Genomic DNA, 17,991 nt, shown 5'->3' with positions numbered 1-17,991 from the left:
AAACTAAAATTCTTCGTCGAGGATGTGGGTCCCTTCAATTGCACCAGTGGTGGCACCCCTAAAAATATATATAAATATATGTGTGTATATATATACACACATACACACGATAAAATTTGGTTATTAATCCTGACAATGAGACTATAAACATAGTTTTTTACTATTTTTAAGTTACTCCTTCAAAGTTGATGTTCATTAATTTTTAAAAAAAAAGGATCATGTAAATGCTCAAGTACTAAAATTATATATTTGTATTTAAAAGATATCGATAATATTAACGAAAATTATATTATTATAAAAGAAATTATATTTAAAAAATATCTCATAAATAATAACATAAAGTACAAGAAGAAAATATCATGGTCCGCAGGGCATAGCGGCTGGTGCTCCCAGCACAGTTAATCGATAGCTTTGCGCAGTGGCAGTATCGTAACCAATGAGGTACATCCGAGGTGCGATTATTGCTAGTTGAAAACTTTAACCAATACCCCGCTGGGTTGGCGTGTTAAAGCGTCAGCTACGGCAATTTTTGTTAGCCCGTTCAAGGGCTTCAAATTTATTAGAGAAGTATAACGTCACTCAGGTATGATTCTTCAGTGATGAAGCTAGTTTTGAACCTTTCTCCTGACGCTTCTTCTAATAGTATTTGTTATGCTTTTAAGACTTAGTAATTTAGATTTTAGTATAGTCGACAGGGCAGAATGATTTGTTTACTTAAGTTCTAATGATAATGGCCTTCAAGTTCAATTACGTTGATGCTTGGGCCACAACTTCCAGCTTTGACAGTCTTCCTCTACCCACACAGAATGAATTAAATAATAAGATATGCTGATAGAGCAAGGATCCTTGACTTCATGCTTCATCAAGAGGATGACTGTGACATGCTTTTTACTGAATACGAACTAGACTCTGCTCTACATAAAGGCAAAGCTACATCACCCGGGGAGGATGGAGTTACTTACGGCATACTGCGTATGCTTCTGCTAGTTCCTGGGAATCCCTTGCTTGAATTATATAATATGAGCTATGTAACTGGGGAGCTTCCTAAGTCATGGACTAACAGTCTTATTATTCCCATTCCTAAACCAAACCAGCAGAGTGCTTTTCGCCCAGTCTCCCTCACTAGTCGTCTCTGTAAGTGTCTTGAGAGGATGGTTCTCAACCGTCTCCTTTACAGAATTAGTAACATGTTGTCTCCCCAGATATATGGCTTTACGCATGGAAAGAGTGTACATCACTGTATTACCACATTCCTCACTCTGCATACTGATAGGTCATATACCACTTTCCTAGATCTTAAGTCAGCCTTTGACATTGCTAACCCACACGTCATTCTGAGCGAACTTCCTAAAATGAATGTTGGAGGATGACTTCTACGGTGGATAAGAGGCTATCTATCCAACAGGAAGTCATCTTTACTGTTCCAAGGGCATTGGAGTATAATGAGAGATTTTGAACTTGGCACTCCACAGGGAGGTGTCCTCAGTTCTACTCTGTTCAATGTGTTAATCAATGCACTTTTAAACTCAGTAACTAGGAGACTCAGCGAACACATCATTAGCTATGCGGATGATATAATTCCAAGAGTACGACTTAATCAAACTAGAAATGTTCTACAAATCAAGGGACTCAGAATGTGGAATGACCTTTCCAATCATGTTAAAGACTGTACCTCTCCCAACCAGTTTAAGATAAAAACTAAGCGCTTCCTAGTTAACTCCCTGTAACCTACCTTCCCCTAAATGTCAACCCATGTCTGCTATTTTAAACAATTCTGTTTGTCGACCAAATTGTATATTTGCTATTTTTTATGCCATGTTCCCCCCTTTTTTATTTTTATATTTTCTCTATCTATAACAAGCTGAACTATAACTAGCTCTATCTATAAATCCATCAATGTTTGTATCACACCTTGTATGTATATGCTTTAAATGAATAAACATTTGAATTTGAATTTGAATTTAATATCTGATATTAGAAAGAATGATATTAGATACAGTCTCCGTGGTGTAGTGGTAAGACACTCGCCTGGCGTTCCGCGAGCGCTATGTCATGGGTTCGTATCCTGGCCGGGGAGGATTTACTTGGCGCAATTCCTTAACTGTAGCCTCTGTTTAACGCAACAGTAAATGGTCACTGCTTGACGCAAGCGGGGATGTTTCTGGCGGGGGAGAAAGAAACTATTGCGCAGCGCGTCCCGCGGCGTTGCGCGGGCAGTTTGGGGCCGTATAAATACGGGCGCACAATGGGGCTCTGCCCTCACTCCGCCTGCCCTCGCCGCTGCCCTCGCAAAACCCCACCCTCCCCCCCTTTGCAAGCGGCTGCTTTTGTACCCCCGTCATGCTTTGCACAGTTGTCCCGATTGTCTCCCCACTGCATGTGGGAAGGGGGGTGCAGCGCCGGTCCCCAAGTGTCCCGCTGTCCGCAGCTAATACTTTGCCCAGTCTAGGTGCTAGTAAGCCCTACTTGTAGTCACCCCCTTCTCCTTATTCATTAGGTCTTTCCGGCCTCTTGGTCGGGTACATTATGTGTTATGTGGTCTCTCACTTATTAGTTACTCTTTGTGTCCTGCCTGTTATATCCTAGTGTTATATAATTACTCACATTTGCATTCGGCCTTAATTCTAGTACCAGTTAAGCTTTACGTTTCTGCAGAATTAGTTTCCATGTCACTATAGGCTAAGGTCTTATAATTACTACGGGTGTACCTTTTAAGTTAAATCTAGTCCTCGGACTTGGAATTGTTACTGTTAATTCTTACTTTATATATTTACATGTTCTGCAGAATTTAATCTTCAATAAACTTTAACGCCCCATGCTGCCAGTATCTTTCTCCCCCTGGTCAGAAAAATGTGTACTTGGATGAAAAAACGATTCTTCGCGGCAGGGGATCGTATTCCAGGGACCATAGGATTAAGGACTTGCCCGAAACGCTACGCGTACTAGTGGCTGTACAAGAATGTAACAACTCTTGTATATACCTCAAAAAATGCCAACAGTTTTCGAAACTTTTTTTGCAATACTTAGAATGTGTCCTTGGGAATTCAGCTTGTTATCGATGAGGACACCAAGGAATTTATCATCAACTTTACTACTGATTTATATATTGTTTATTCTTACATTAATTTCATTTGAGGATTTATTACGAAACAAAATATAGAAAGTTTTGTCAATGTTAAGGTTGAGTTTGTTAGCAGTTAGCCAAAGATGGACTTTATTTAGTTCAGTATTCACAGTGACATTTAGAGCAAGAGTGTCAGGACTGGAGAAAATGAAAGTTATGTCATCAACAAATAAGATTGGTTTGAGGTGTTGAGAGGCATTTGGAAGGTCATTAATGTAGATGAGAAAGAGGAGAGGGCCAAGTATGCTGCCCTGTGGAACACCAATGTTTATGGGTAGTGTAGGAGAAATTGAATTGTTCACAGAAACATACTGGAGCCTGTCAGTAAGGTAAGATTTGAGGTATTGTAGGGAGTGTCCTCTGACTCCATAATGATGTAATTTAAGAAGAAGGTTTTGGTAGTTGACAGTGTCAAAAGCCTTACGTAGGTCCACAAATAACCCAACAGGGAACTCATTTTTATCAAGAGCTGTATGCATCAAGTTAATCATACTATTAAGTGCATCGTTAGTGATTTTATTGGGTCTGAAACCATATTGGCAAGAGCTAAGTCTATTGAGTTTTGCTAGATATGATTGGGGATATGATTGCGGGGATGAGCATGCAGGAATTCATGCTGTTAAGGAAATAGTCGACTTGGGGGCTATTTTGTCGCCCTAGATCATTATTGAAGTCACCTCCCAGAACTATGTGATTTTTGTTGAGGTTGTTGTTTATGATAAGATTCCTCAAGTTACCTGAGAATGCACTAATTACTCAACACAAAGCTGCCATTAGAGCAATAACAAACTCTGGCCCCAGACAGCACTCTGCACCCTTTCTTAAATCTTTGAATATGTTAGATATTAAGTCACTGCACATACTCTCATATGTACTCCTATATATTTAACACTCTGAACTGTAATGCCAATCCTGACCTTAAATGTTTCCTAGAAGGTTGTAACAGAACCCATGGGCACCACACCAGAAACAAATACCTATTTGATATTGTTCAAATCAAGGGACCCAGAATGTGGAATGACCTAGCTTCCCCAATCATGTCAAAGACTGTACCTCTCTCAACCAGATTAAGATAAAAACTAAGCACCACCTAATAAACTCCATGTAACCTACCTTACCCCCTAAATATCAACCCATGTCTTGCTATTTTCAAACAATACTGTTTGTTGAAGCTTTAGTCTAAGTGGATGTCTTTAGTCTTTAGAATGTGGAATGACCTTCCCAACCATGTTAAAGACTGTACCTCTCTCAACCAGTTTAAGTTAAAAGCGAAGCTATACCTAATAAATTCCCTGTAACCTACCTTACCCTTCTATTGTCAACCAATGTCTGTTTTTTTTCTTTAAAAAAAATTTGTTTGTTTGTCGACATAATTGTATTTGTGCTGCTTTTTCATCTATGTTTTCATTTCTTGTTTTCATTCTACTCATTGTGCTCAATTAGTATTAAGCTTGTCATTTAAGTTTATCATGCCCGAAACGCTTTGCGTAATAGTGGCTTTAGGCATTGTATGTACTAGCTGTACCTATAAGTCAAACAATCCTTGTAAATATTTATTGTATGTATGTACCTTACCTAAATAAAATTGTATTGTATTGTATTGTATTGTAAGTGGGTTTTTTCCCAACCTTGCCCGATATGCTGTACGTATTAGTGGCTTTAAGTATTGTATGTACTAGCTCTATCTATAAATCCATCATTATAATTGTAACTCGTCTTGTATGTATGTTGTGTTGATATAGGGGCGACGACGATTGTGGGATAGGATGCGCCCTCTTGTATGAATGTACTTTTACCTGCATAAACATTTTGATTTTGATTTGATTAAGGACCTGCCCGAAACGCAATACGTATTAGTGGCTTTAAAAGAATGTAAAAAAACATTAATGCTATATACTTTCATAAATCCTATGTACCTCCTTGTATAAATATAAATAAATAAATATAAATATTGGTGTTTTGTTTACATGTGTGTGAGATGGACCGCAGAGAGTGACGGTTCACGGGGTTCAGTGCCCCAGGAGACACCAGAGAGGGAAGATGTCCGTTATGCGCTGCTCCACCAAACTGCTCTGGCCTGTGTTAAGAGCTAATCTGGGTCTGGAAATGGCTCCAGCAACATCCAGGTGGGTAAAGGTGTCAATCTCCCGCATTATTGAGAGTACTGCTGAGTGCAGTGGTCTCCCGGTGGATGGGTTGATCAGCTGATCCCCTGCACCAAGTTCTTACGACTCTCCATAACATTACCAGTATGATATAAACATTGCTGTTGTGATGTAAACATTGTCAATGGGATGTAAACAAATTATATTTCAGTGGAGCTATATTTACATAATTTTATTAATGGATTTGCGTAACTGGGCGAGAGCCGGGCGGGTATGTGGGTCAGGCCTCTCCCTTGCTGCTCTACTCTCACACTTGTGTACATGGAAGACTCTCCCTGTGCTGCTCTACTCTCACACTTGTGCACATGGAAGACTCTCCCTGTGCTGCTCTACTCTCACACTTGTGCACATGGAAGACTCTCCCTGTGCTGCTCTACTCTCACACTTGTGTACATGGAAGACTCTCCCTGTGCTGCTCTACTCTCACACTTGTGTACATGGAAGACTCTCCCTGTGCTGCTCTACTCTCACACTTGTGTACATGGAAGACTCTCCCTGTGCTGCTCTACTCTCACACTTGTGCACATGGAAGACTCTCCCTGTGCTGCTCTACTCTCACACTTGTGCACATGGAAGACTCTCCCTGTGCTGCTCTACTCTCACACTTGTGCACATGGAAGACTCTCCCTGTGCTGCTCTACTCTCACACTTGTACATGGAAGACTCTCCCTGTGCTGCTCTACTCTCACACTTGTGCACATGGAAGACTCCCTGTGCTGCTCTACTCTCACACTTGTGCACATGGAAGACTCTCCCTGTGCTGCTCTACTCTCACACTTGTGCACATGGAAGACTCTCCCTGTGCTGCTCTACTCTCACACTTGTGCACATGGAAGACTCTCCCTGTGCTGCTCTACTCTCACACTTGTGCACATGGAAGACTCTCCCTGTGCTGCTCTACTCTCACACTTGTGCACATGGAAGACTCTCCCTGTGCTGCTCTACTCTCACACTTGTGCACATGGAAGACTCTCCCTGTGCTGCTCTACTCTCACACTTGTGTACATGGAAGACTCTCCCTGTGCTGCTCTACTCTCACACTTGTGCACATGGAAGACTCCCTGTGCTGCTCTACTCTCACACTTGTGCACATGGAAGACTCCCTGTGCTGCTCTACTCTCACACTTGTGTACATGGAAGACTCCCTGTGCTGCTCTACTCTCACACTTGTGCACATGGAAGACTCCCTGTGCTGCTCTACTCTCACACTTGTGTACATGGAAGACTCTCCTGTGCTGCTCTACTCTCACACTTGTGACATGGAAGACTCCCTGTGCTGCTCTACTCTCACACTTGTGCACATGGAAGACTCCCTGTGCTGCTCTACTCTCACACTTGTGTACATGGAAGACTCCCTGTGCTGCTCTACTCTCACACTTGTGCACATGGAAGACTCCCTGTGCTGCTCTACTCTCACACTTGTGTACATGGAAGACTCCCTGTGCTGCTCTACTCTCACACTTGTGCACATGGAAGACTCCCTGTGCTGCTCTACTCTCACACTTGTGACATGGAAGACTCCCTGTGCTGCTCTACTCTCACACTTGTGCACATGGAAGACTCCCTGTGCTGCTCTACTCTCACACTTGTGCACATGGAAGACTCCCTGTGCTGCTCTACTCTCACACTTGTGTACATGGAAGACTCTCCCTGTGCTGCTCTACTCTCACACTAGTATATATTCGAACCCCAATTGGAATCAGACCCAACTATTGGATGGGTTAACCCAAGTATCGCGTTTCCAAAAGGGTCGCCCATGTTAGAAACGGCGAACACCGGAAGAATATTGTTGAAAACATTTGATAACTTATTAAATCAAAATTATTTATTTTAAGACAGAAATGCGATCTATATATAAAACCTCTACCAGACAAATATTTTAAGTAAAACCGAAGATATTTGTAGTTGTATAAAGTGGCAGTTTTCATCCCTCGTCGAGCTCGAAACCCGCAGTATTCATCTCAGAACAATGCCTATTTCACGCAGATTCTTTAATAAATGTAAGAGTTTTATATCTTGCAATAAAGATAGAAATATAAGCTCCGACCCCGGACAGATCGATTGAAGGAGCAGCTCTCACTCTCAGAACAATGTTTAATTCACGTGAATTCGTTAATAAACATATATGTTTTATATGCCTCAAGAAAGATAGGAATATAAGGCTCATTTTAAACACTTTACCATAGACATAATTAAAGTTCTAATGAAGATTCATGTGTTTTAATAATCGTCGAGCTCCGACCCCTGCACAGACTGATCGACAGAGCAACTCTCTCTCAGAATAATGTCTATTTTATGTAAATTCGTTAATAAACACAAATGTTTTATATATCTTAAGAAAGCTAGAAATATAAGTTTCATTATAAATACATTACAATATAAATATTTAAAGCTCAGGTGAAGATACGTGTTTATAGTGGCGTTCAGTAGCTTGTCGGGCATGGAGTGCAAACGCCTACGCACTTGCCAATATGTTGTGTAATTAACAAAGATATGCCAATAAAGCATAAAATATTACATGCCTCCAGAAAGACAGATATAATCGTTATTGTGAGTGCATCAAAGGAAATATGTGTTGGAGACCAAAGATATAGCAATTTTAATTTAAGTTTCGACTCTTGCCTGGGCGAGAGATGGGGGCGACTCACCACATCTATTGGAGATTCTGTCCACCTAAAAGACCCAAAGCTACTCAAACCCTTCTAGCATTACATAATTAATGAAGTAATATGGTAAATTCACTTACTATAATGTTGGTGCTGGATGCAGAACATGAGAAAACATAATTTTACTCTGAAAAAGTATAATTTCATAACAAAATAAGATGTAAATATGTAATATCAAAGGAAGTCGATGGTCCAAGCAACAATATCGTAGAGCGACTTATCCAAGATATATTGTTGTCTGGAAAGTGTTTGCTGGCTTATCAGCCTTCTGTACAGAGTGATCTAGTCGTCGTACTTCTCTGCTCAAATTATCGCAAATTTAATTTATGACGTTAACAAGTAGAATGTGTATTCATAATCAAATTTAACATAACTAGCCAGAAAACATTAAAGATTACTTAAAAATACATGGCTGGAAGTTAAATCGACTCCATAGAACAATAGTTTTGTTATAGATACTAATCGTTATTTGTTGGTATGCGTTCGCTACTTAAAGTACCATGTACTGTACTTGTGTAAAATCTGTTTCTTCGCACATGAAACACTGAACCCTACACGCACTCTGATTTACTGTTTAATAGCGATTCACAAATAAAGCTTATGATTGTATACGTTATCAAAAAGGCAGTGACAGTCATTTTTGCGTTTTAATCACAGAGATTAGATCTTATTGAGTTTAGTTTAGTTCGTTTGTTATGCACCCTATACCCATCTTGTGGGCGTTAGTGGAAAGAGTTACAGAGGCACATAATGGGCTCAGAGACTTAACCCCACAATACATTTAGCTAAGCAAGTTACAATCTTGATGAGCTAGTTACAAAATTCAGTATAAGTCGTCACATCATCAATGGGTTCGAGATCGACCACAAGTACAGTTTCTAAATGAAGCAACTGACATATGTGGAGAGCTAGTGTCACAATTGATATGTTTGTCCTGCACACCGCCCCCATCCAGTGGGCAGCGGTGGATAGGTTACAATCACTTAGTTACTACCTACAGTTAGCAAACTGGGGATATTTGGCTAAAATTTCTGGTAGCAGATCATTTTGAATGAAATATTTACACATTGTTGGAACATTTGTAGAGGAAAGATATTCATATTTTAAAGAAGGTTTCTTGACCGTCGCTCTCTCTATTCATAGGAACTAACTTTTTTTTGTTATTATTAACAAGCTTAGGTATACACAGCAATGTGCTGCTACCCTATTCTATATGAAAGATTACACAGTATATATAAAAAACTAGCTATAAGTTCATCTAATATTTCCATCTCACAGGATGGTTAGTTATACATGGAATCAGGGATAAAATACCAGCTTCAATACAAAAAAAATTCAACTCTAACTAACAATCAGGCGAGAACATAAAATGTAAGGCTGATGTTATCTATTAGCCCCCATTAGCAAAATCTAGGTACAGCATAAGAATATCTTCCAATTTTCCTAAGTGTATGAAGTAATCACAGAGCTCAAATTACCTCATACCATTTGGCCTGAAGTCACTTATAACAGGGCAGTCACAGTTATAGTGTTGGAGAGTATGTCCCAGCTCTTGTTCACATAATTTACAATAGTAATGTTCACCATTGGGGGGATTCATTACCTGCAGCCACCTGCGATAGATACCAATATCTCAGCCTAATTCTGGAAATTACAATGTCACACTGTCTAGTGGATGTTTTATGTTGCTCGTTCATATAATTATCTGTTCTAAACATGTCATAGCTCTTTATACTCATGCTTTCTGGCTTTTGTGTGTCGGTGACTGCTCTTCTGTCTTCCCTAATTACCAAAAGTATTGCGGCATTTACAGAAGAGATTGGAATGAGAGGTCGCTGGTGATGATGTGCTAGAGGTCGCTGGTGATGATGTGCTAGAGGTCGCTGGTGATGATGTGCTAGAGGTCGCTGGTGATGATGTGCTAGAGGTGCTGGTGATGATGTGCTAGAGGTAGCTGGTGATGATGTGCTAGAGGTAGCTGGTGATGATGTGCTAGAGGTCGCTGGTAATGTGCTAGAGGTCACTGGTGATGATGTAGGAGGTCGCTGGTGATGATGTGCTAGAGGTAGCTGGTGATGATGTAGGAGGTCACTGGTGATGATGTGCTAGAGGTCGCTGGTGATGATGTGCTAGAGGTCGCTGGTGATGATGTGCTAGAGGTCACTGGTGATGATGTAGGAGGTCGCTGGTGATGATGTGCTAGAGGTAGCTGGTGATGATGTAGGAGGTCACTGGTGATGATGTGCTAGAGGTCGCTGGTGATGATGGGCTAGAGGTAGCTGGTGATGATGTAGGAGGTCACTGGTGATGATGTGCTAGAGGTCACTGGTGGTGATGTGCTAGAGGTCGTTGGTGATGATGTAGGAGGTCACTGGTGATGATGTACTAGAAGTCACTGGTGATGATGTGCTAGAGGTCGTTGGTGATGATGTGCTAGTGGTCGCTGGTGATGGTGCTAGAGGTCGCTGGTGATGATGTGCTAGTGGTCGCTGGTGATGGTGCTAGAGGTCGCTGGTGATGATGTGCTAGAGGTAGCTGGTGATGATGTAGGAGGTCACTGGTGATGATGTACTAGAGGTCGTTGGTGATGATGTGCTAGTGGTCGCTGGTGATGGTGCTAGAGGTCGCTGGTGATGATGTGCTAGAGGTAGCTGGTGATGATGTAGGAGGTCACTGGTGATGATGTGCTAGAGGTCGTTGGTGATGATGTGCTAGTGGTCGCTGGTGATGGTGCTAGAGGTCGCTGGTGATGATGTGCTAGAGGTCGCTGGTGATGATGTGTAGAGGTCGCTCTTGATCAGGTGTCTGGTAACTGTACAAGTGCTAAGATACCTCTAAGGAATAAAGAACATCGGGCAACAATAAAAAATGGAGAACGAATGAAACCAAGTACAAAAAGACTTATGGTGAGAACATTTGCAAATTTAAGGAAGGTGATGTTGTCACTGTAGCTATCCCCCGAATAGAGAGAACCGCTTGTGAAGAGACAAGATTGCCAGCACAAATTATTCGAGTTTGTGGAGAGGTTGACAATATGTATGTCCTGGCAAGTGAATATGGTATACTGAAAACCAAATATCGTGGTGGAGACCTAGCTACACACCACGCTTCTCTCACAGTCAACACCACCAACAGTATCACGTTAAGAGAAGCGTCTCGCCTTGCTAACCCAAGTATAAAATATATAAAGAAACGGTGCAACTGTACTGATATCTGCAGTACAAATATATGTCCCTGTTTAAAAAAAATAAACTGCACCAATCACTGCCACTCCTCACACCAATGCAACAATAAGGAGAGTGATAACAGTGCTTCACATTCGACAATGTTAAATTATTTAACAGATGACGAGATAATGAACATTGGAACAATTGTACAGCTCTCTGACCTACATATAAAATCTGCATGTGACCTCATCAAACAAACTGTGCCAAGCGTAGAAGGCCTTCATGACCAGTGTTGCAGCGGGACCTCTCCTGGCCAGTTGCAATTGGTGAATTTATTCAAATTATTCAAGTTGATCGTTGTCACTGGGTCACAGTTTCTAACATTGGAGTAACTGGACAAATTAACATATACGACACCAGGCATAAATTACTATCTAAATCTACTGAAGTTATCTTGTATGCTCTTGCTAATTGCCAGGATGATAAGCTGATATGCAATATAATGAATGTCAGCAGACACAGGGACTCAAGTATGAGTGGGGTGTATGCTGTGGCTTTTGCTGCATCACTTGCAAGTGGTGTAGATCCGGTGAACCTTGTATATGATGTGCAGAATATGAGACATCTTCAGGAGACCTTTAAAGGAAAGTGTCTCACCTCATTCCGTGCAGCTCAGACACTGAGAAGAAAACGAATCATCTGGTCATGCTCGATCGAAGTTTACTGCATTTGCAGAAAGCCAAATGATAAGAAGCTGATGGTATGCTGTGACCTTTGCAATATTTGGCACCATGGATCATGTGTAGGTGTTAACAGAATGTAATGATGATTCGTGGATTTGTTTCTTGTTCACTAGCAAGTTGTGGATTATAATTGAAAAATTAATTGAAAATACATAATAATACATTATTATTATAACCTTCCCAAATGATTTGCTGAATCAAATAATGTTATTACTTTCAATGTGATACAATATTATAATTAAGTGCTGCAAGTGCATGTCAGGTCTTTTGTATAGTCGGTATTTGTTATATTGTGTACTCTTCATTATTTAAATTTCAAATAGAAATAGTTTTTAAAGTATGTATCTTAATAAATTTGAACCTTATTTTATTTAATATCAACAAATTAGATTTTGAATGTTAAAACCAATTACAACCAATTAAAGGATGTAATCTTTAATGTTAAAAATTGTTCAAACTGAAATAAATATATAACACTGTACAATACAGTTGTGTTTAATTATGTTTTGCAATTCCTCTGGAAAAGGTACTTGTACACCAAGTACTACTAGGTAATTATATGCTGAATGTTGTCAATATACCATAAAAAAATACCACCTGAATACTAGAACACGTGATGCATGAATGCATTTATGTGTCGGAGAACGCCTCACTTTGCATTCATCATTGGACGTCCTAATGATTAAGGTCCCCAAAACGTCTTAATCAGACCTCAGTAGATATGCACACACTCTCTCTCTCTTAGCACCCCTATATGTGTTGTATGTGGGTGCTGAAGTTCAGTCTGTTGTCTTCTCAAGAGGAGATATGTATAGGTCAGGGAACTTTCCATAATTGTTATTGCTAATGTTTACTTGTAATACTGGGTATACATCCGGGTGTTCTTACCCCTCAACCGCGGCGAGGGTAAGCCGCGGTTGTATGGTCTGACAGCCACAAATATTTACAATGGGGCGGTAGATAACATTTCCTCTTCAAGCACACGCAGACGAATGAACTATGTTACTTAACTGTCATAAGTAATCACTTTCTTGTATCAAGAAATATCGTATCAAGCTGGAAGCACTTGTGCAACATAATATACACAATTTCTCAGGATTATTATACTTCTTACAAACATATACAGTATATAGTGCCTAGGAGGTTCTCTTCAATGATATCTAAGATAATTAGAAGAACCCAAACAAGCTACTGTGGAAATGTGCAGGACAAACATATCAATTGTGACACCAGCTCTCCACATGTCAGTTGCTTAATTTAGAAACTGTACTTATGGTCAATGTAATGATGTGGACCATATCAATGTAATGATATGGTCCAATGATTGAGAGAATCCTTAGGTTCAAATGCTTTACCCCAAGAGCTTAATACAAAAATTCAAGTTGTTGAACCAATTTTATTCGAATTGTTTGCCGGAAAGATATTTAGAGGTTTTATAGTGATTATGTATGTGCTGTTTAGAAGCAGCACATCTGGACGGTCTCTCTCTCGAGTCCTGTTGCCAGATTGGGTTAAAAAAAATCAGTCCCCGTAGCATAGTGGTAAAGCACTCGCTTGTATCTGCCGGGGAGGATTGACCAGGTGCCAATCCTTAACATTAGCCTAGCTCTGATCACCCAGCAGTGAATGGATACCTTTGTTAAACGATTTGGAGGGTTGTATTCCGGGGTCAAAATTAGGATTAAGGACGCCCGAAACTCTATGCGTGGTAGTGGCTTTACAAGAATGTATAAACTCTTGTATATATAAATAAAATTAAATAAATAAAAAAGTAGCAAATTAGGCTAGTTAGTTTTGAGTGCCTGTCACTCATAAATAAATTCATCATCTTTATAGATGTTGGGCTACTAATGTTAAAGTCAATGATTGATTAGTTATCCACATATAAATGTAATGTGTGTAAATGACAGCTGCGTCAAACAGCCTGGTGGACCAAAAACCAAACCGGAGGACGCCTGGTCCTCGGGGTAATTAGCTTTGGGTAATTACATGGACCCCTTGGGTGACGTGATGACTATGGGGTGCACAGTAAACTAAGGCTCACAGGATGAGTATGTGGTTCAAAATATATACTTTAATGACAAAAATTTTAAAATGTATTTTATGTTTCTGAATTTCTCATGATATATAATATATAAGGTTTATACTTGAGTTAAGAGCTGTACTTGTGGATGACATTCCTCAGTTTGGCACCTTCTTTTGATAATTACCTCCTTGTGGTTGACATATATAATCTAACTGTGTCAGCCATAATTCACCTAGACATCGATCATGCGTCATATGATGATCGTAGAGTGCAATTAGGGTATCACTGCAACTCTATAGAAAATCGTTAAATCATAAATATATCTTGGTTCTTATACTTGAAATATTGTTACATTCAACGTTTGAAAACAAAGTTTATAAATGTATTTTTAATAAAATATAAAACATTAATGTTTATCAACGCATCTCTGTGCATGTTATAAAATTGGTGGTGCTGCTATGGGGGATCTAATATTAAATGGAAGTAGGGGCAGTAGTTAGAATAAAGATGTATCTCTGGCAGTGGAGATCAGTGAGGCCGGCCCCCAATTAAAACTATACAAAAGTAAACTTAGTGGCTTATTACTGCAATTGTCAGCCTAGAGGTTGATCAAGATCTCCTACACAGGATGAATGGATACTCCTTTAACTAACTAATTTATTAACCCCTTAACAACCCCCCATATATATTCACACCAATAACAATAATAATAATTACTTTACCACATTATCTTATGTTAAAAGCCTTGGTCCACATAAGCAGGATACAAGGTTTACACACAGAACAAGCTAGGGTAAAGTACTACTAGTGAAGAGCTAGAAGCTTGAGTCAGCTTAGGGTAGGGAGACCACGTGGTTCCACTGGGACCCCTTTTAGAATAACCAGTAATACCAACACTAGGAACACCTAATTCATACAAAGTATAATACTCTACACATTAGAACACGCCTATGCAGACAATGAGAACGTTACACAGTATACTTAGCTGGGTATCAGCGACACAGAAATAAAGAAACGAGAGGAGGTTCCTTTCACCACAGCCAGCCAGCAGAGAAGAAAGCTTCCAGCGACCAGCTCAGGGCTCCCGCCTAGTGTGGTGCCGGGAGGAGCCTAATTGATCGTGCAGCTAAACACATTAAAAATCTTCCCCTATGCATCATATTGTTACTTCACTCATTCTTAGGATAGTTAATCTTATAACAATGTTATACTTAATCCACAACAAGCTCAAGAGTCTGAATGCTTGTGAGCAACAAGATTCGTCCTACGTTTGGCAGGGAAATACGAACAAAGACACATCGTGATGCGTTTCCAATATTAAAAGGCAGTTTATTAGCTCAGTTTTGACCTTTGGTTTCCACTGAGGAACCCAGGGTCGTAACAGTGCATTACATAATTTATCAGTATACCTTGAGGTTACCTTGAGGTGCTTCCGGGGCTTAGCGTCCCCGCGGCCCGGTTGTCGACCAGGCCTCCTGGTTGCTGGAGTGATCAACAGGCTGTTAGATGCGGCTGCTCGCAGCCTGACTTATTGAGTCACAGCCTGGTTGATCAGGTATCCTTTGGAGGTGCTTATCCAGTTCTCTCTTGAACACTGTGAGGGGTCTGCCAGTTATTCCCCTTATGAGTAGTGGAAGCGTGTTGAACAGTCTCGGGCCTCTGATGTTGATAGAGTTCTCTCTCAGAGTACCTGTTGCACCTCTGCCTTTCAATGGGGGTATTCTGCACATCCTGCCATGTCTTCTGGTCTCATGTGATGTTATTTCTGTGTGCAGGTTTGAGACCAGCCCCTCAATTATTTTCCACGTGTAAATTATTATGTATCTCTCCCGCCTGCGCTCAAGGGAGTACAGATTTAGGCTCTTTAGTCGGTCCCAGTAATTTAGATGTTTTACTGAGTGGATTCTAGCAGTAAAGGATCTCTGTACGCTCTCCAGGTCAGCAATTTCTCCAGCTTTGAAAGGGGCTGTCATTGTGCAGCAGTACTCCACTCTAGAGAGCACAAGCGTTTTGAAAAGTACCATCATCAGTATAGCATCTCTAGTGTGAAAAGTTCTTGTTATCCAACCTGTCATTTTTCTTGCAGTTGTGATGGCTACTTTATTGTGTTCTTTAAAGGTAAGGTCTTCCGACATGAGTACACCCAGATCCTTTACATTGTCTTTTCTTTCTATGTAATGATTTGCCTGAGTTTTGTACGTGGTTTCCGTTTTTATATTTTAATTTTTTCCGTAGCGCATGAGCTGGAACTTATCTTCGTTAAACACCATATTATTTTCTGTAGCCCATAGAAAGACCTGATCTACATCTGATTGGAGGTTTGCCATGTCCTCTATGTTGCCTACTCTCATGAAAATCCTAGTGTCATCTGCAAAGGATGATACAGTGCTATAGGTTGTGTTCTTGTCTATGTCCGATATGAGGATGAGAAAAAGTACTGGAGCAAGCACAGTACCCTGGGGACTGAGCTCTTCACGGTTGATGGGCTGGATTTTATTTTGTTGACTATTATACATTGGGTTCTGTTAGTCAGGAAATCCATCTGCCTATTTTTCCGGTAATTCCTTTTGAACGCATTTTATGTGCAATAACACCATGGTCACATTTATCAAAAGCTTTTGCGAAATCTGTGTAAATTACATCAGCGTTTTGTTTGTCTTCCATAGCATCTAATGCCATATCATAATGGTCCAGCAACTGCGACAGGCAATTGTATTGTGCAGTATTGTGCTGCCTGTGATCCCTCGCCTGGCTGGACACTGATACCTAGGAAGTTTTCATGTGTCTGGACACTGGCGATAAGGTGGTATTATTTATTTAATTCAAGAGAGATATTTTTTTAAATGTTGTCACTTTAACGGCTACATCTTCCTTTCTTCTGACATATAGATTTTTAAAGTTAATTAAAATGTATGGAAATCAATTATACAATTTATTGGCTGGTGTGCAGGGCTTCACACTCACTGAGGTAGCCATCAAGTAACTATCAAAATGCATATATCTTCGCTTTCACTTCAGTTATATTTATGACAATTTTTTTTAAATGTAGCCTATATTTCTACCTTTCTGATGACATAAAAACTTTCGTTTATTATAATATCTAGATCAAATTAACATTGCTTTTCAAAAGGTTGTATTTTCCATCAATGGAGAGCATCAGCCAAGAAACCTTCTTTAAAATATGAATATCTTTCTTCACCCAATAAGATCTAATCTCTGTGAATAAAATGCAAAAACGACTTGATTGTAACCTATCTACCGCTGCCCATTGGATGGGATTGGGGGTTATGTGTAGGATAAACATATTAATTGTGACACTAGCCCTCCATATATGTCAGTTGCTTAAATTATAAACTGTACTTGTGGTCGGCCTCGAGCCCATTGTTGATGTGACGATGTGCACTGACTTTTGTAACTAGCACATCAAGATTATAATTTGCTTAGCTATATGAATTGTGGGGCTCAGTCCCTGAGCCTCTGTAATACTCTCCACTACCGCCCACAGGATGGGTATAGGGTGCATAATAAATGAACTAAACTAAACTCTCTGCCTTTTTGATAACACATTCAATTATAAGCTTTATTTGTGAATCTCAATTAATTAAACAATATATCACAGAGCGTGTAGGGTTCGGCGAGATGAGCGAAGAGACAGTTTAGTTTAGTTCATTTATTATGCACCCCCATACCCATCTTGTGGGCGGTAGTGGAAAGGGTTACAGAGGCACATAATGGGCTCAGGGACTGAACCCCACAATTCATTTAGCTAAGCAAGTTACAATCTTGATGAGCTAGTTACAAAATTCAGTATAAGTCGTCACATCATCAATGGGTTCGAGATCGACCACAAGTACAGTTTCTAAATTAAGCAACTGACGTATATGGAGAGCTAGTGTCACAATTGATATGTTTGTCCTGCACACAAATGGAGATTATACATAAGTATAGTACATGGTAGATTAAGTAGCGAACGCATGTCAACAAATAATGAGTATATATAACAAAACTATTAACTTCCAGACTTGTATTTTTTAATAAATGTTTTCTGGCTAGTTATGTTAGATTTTGTTTAAAATACGTATTCTACTTGTTAACATCAT

At 39.9% G+C, this 17,991-nt stretch overlaps 1 protein-coding gene and 1 non-coding gene across 2 annotated transcripts in view; both read left to right on the top strand.

Annotated features, from left to right (window-relative positions):
- The first annotated feature begins 407 nt into the window (after positions 1-407).
- LOC123762466 (U4 spliceosomal RNA) lies at positions 408-548 on the top strand. Its single transcript, XR_006773353.1, has one exon. It is a non-coding gene; the product is annotated as a U4 spliceosomal RNA (small nuclear RNA).
- A 4,555-nt stretch (positions 549-5,103) lies between these two features.
- Acadvl (Acyl-CoA dehydrogenase very long chain) overlaps positions 5,104-17,991 on the top strand; it is a 224,065-nt gene continuing 211,177 nt past the window's right edge. The window contains exon 1 of the mRNA XM_045748593.2: positions 5,104-5,250. Within this exon, the coding sequence (XP_045604549.1) occupies positions 5,165-5,250 (86 nt within the window). The 5' untranslated portion in view covers positions 5,104-5,164. The remainder of the gene's footprint in view (positions 5,251-17,991) is intronic.

Source organism: Procambarus clarkii, chromosome 2 (assembly GCF_040958095.1).
Source record: "Procambarus clarkii isolate CNS0578487 chromosome 2, FALCON_Pclarkii_2.0, whole genome shotgun sequence".
Classification (NCBI taxonomy): Eukaryota; Metazoa; Arthropoda; class Malacostraca; order Decapoda; family Cambaridae; genus Procambarus; species Procambarus clarkii.
This window is presented reverse-complemented; position numbering and strand designations above follow the sequence as displayed.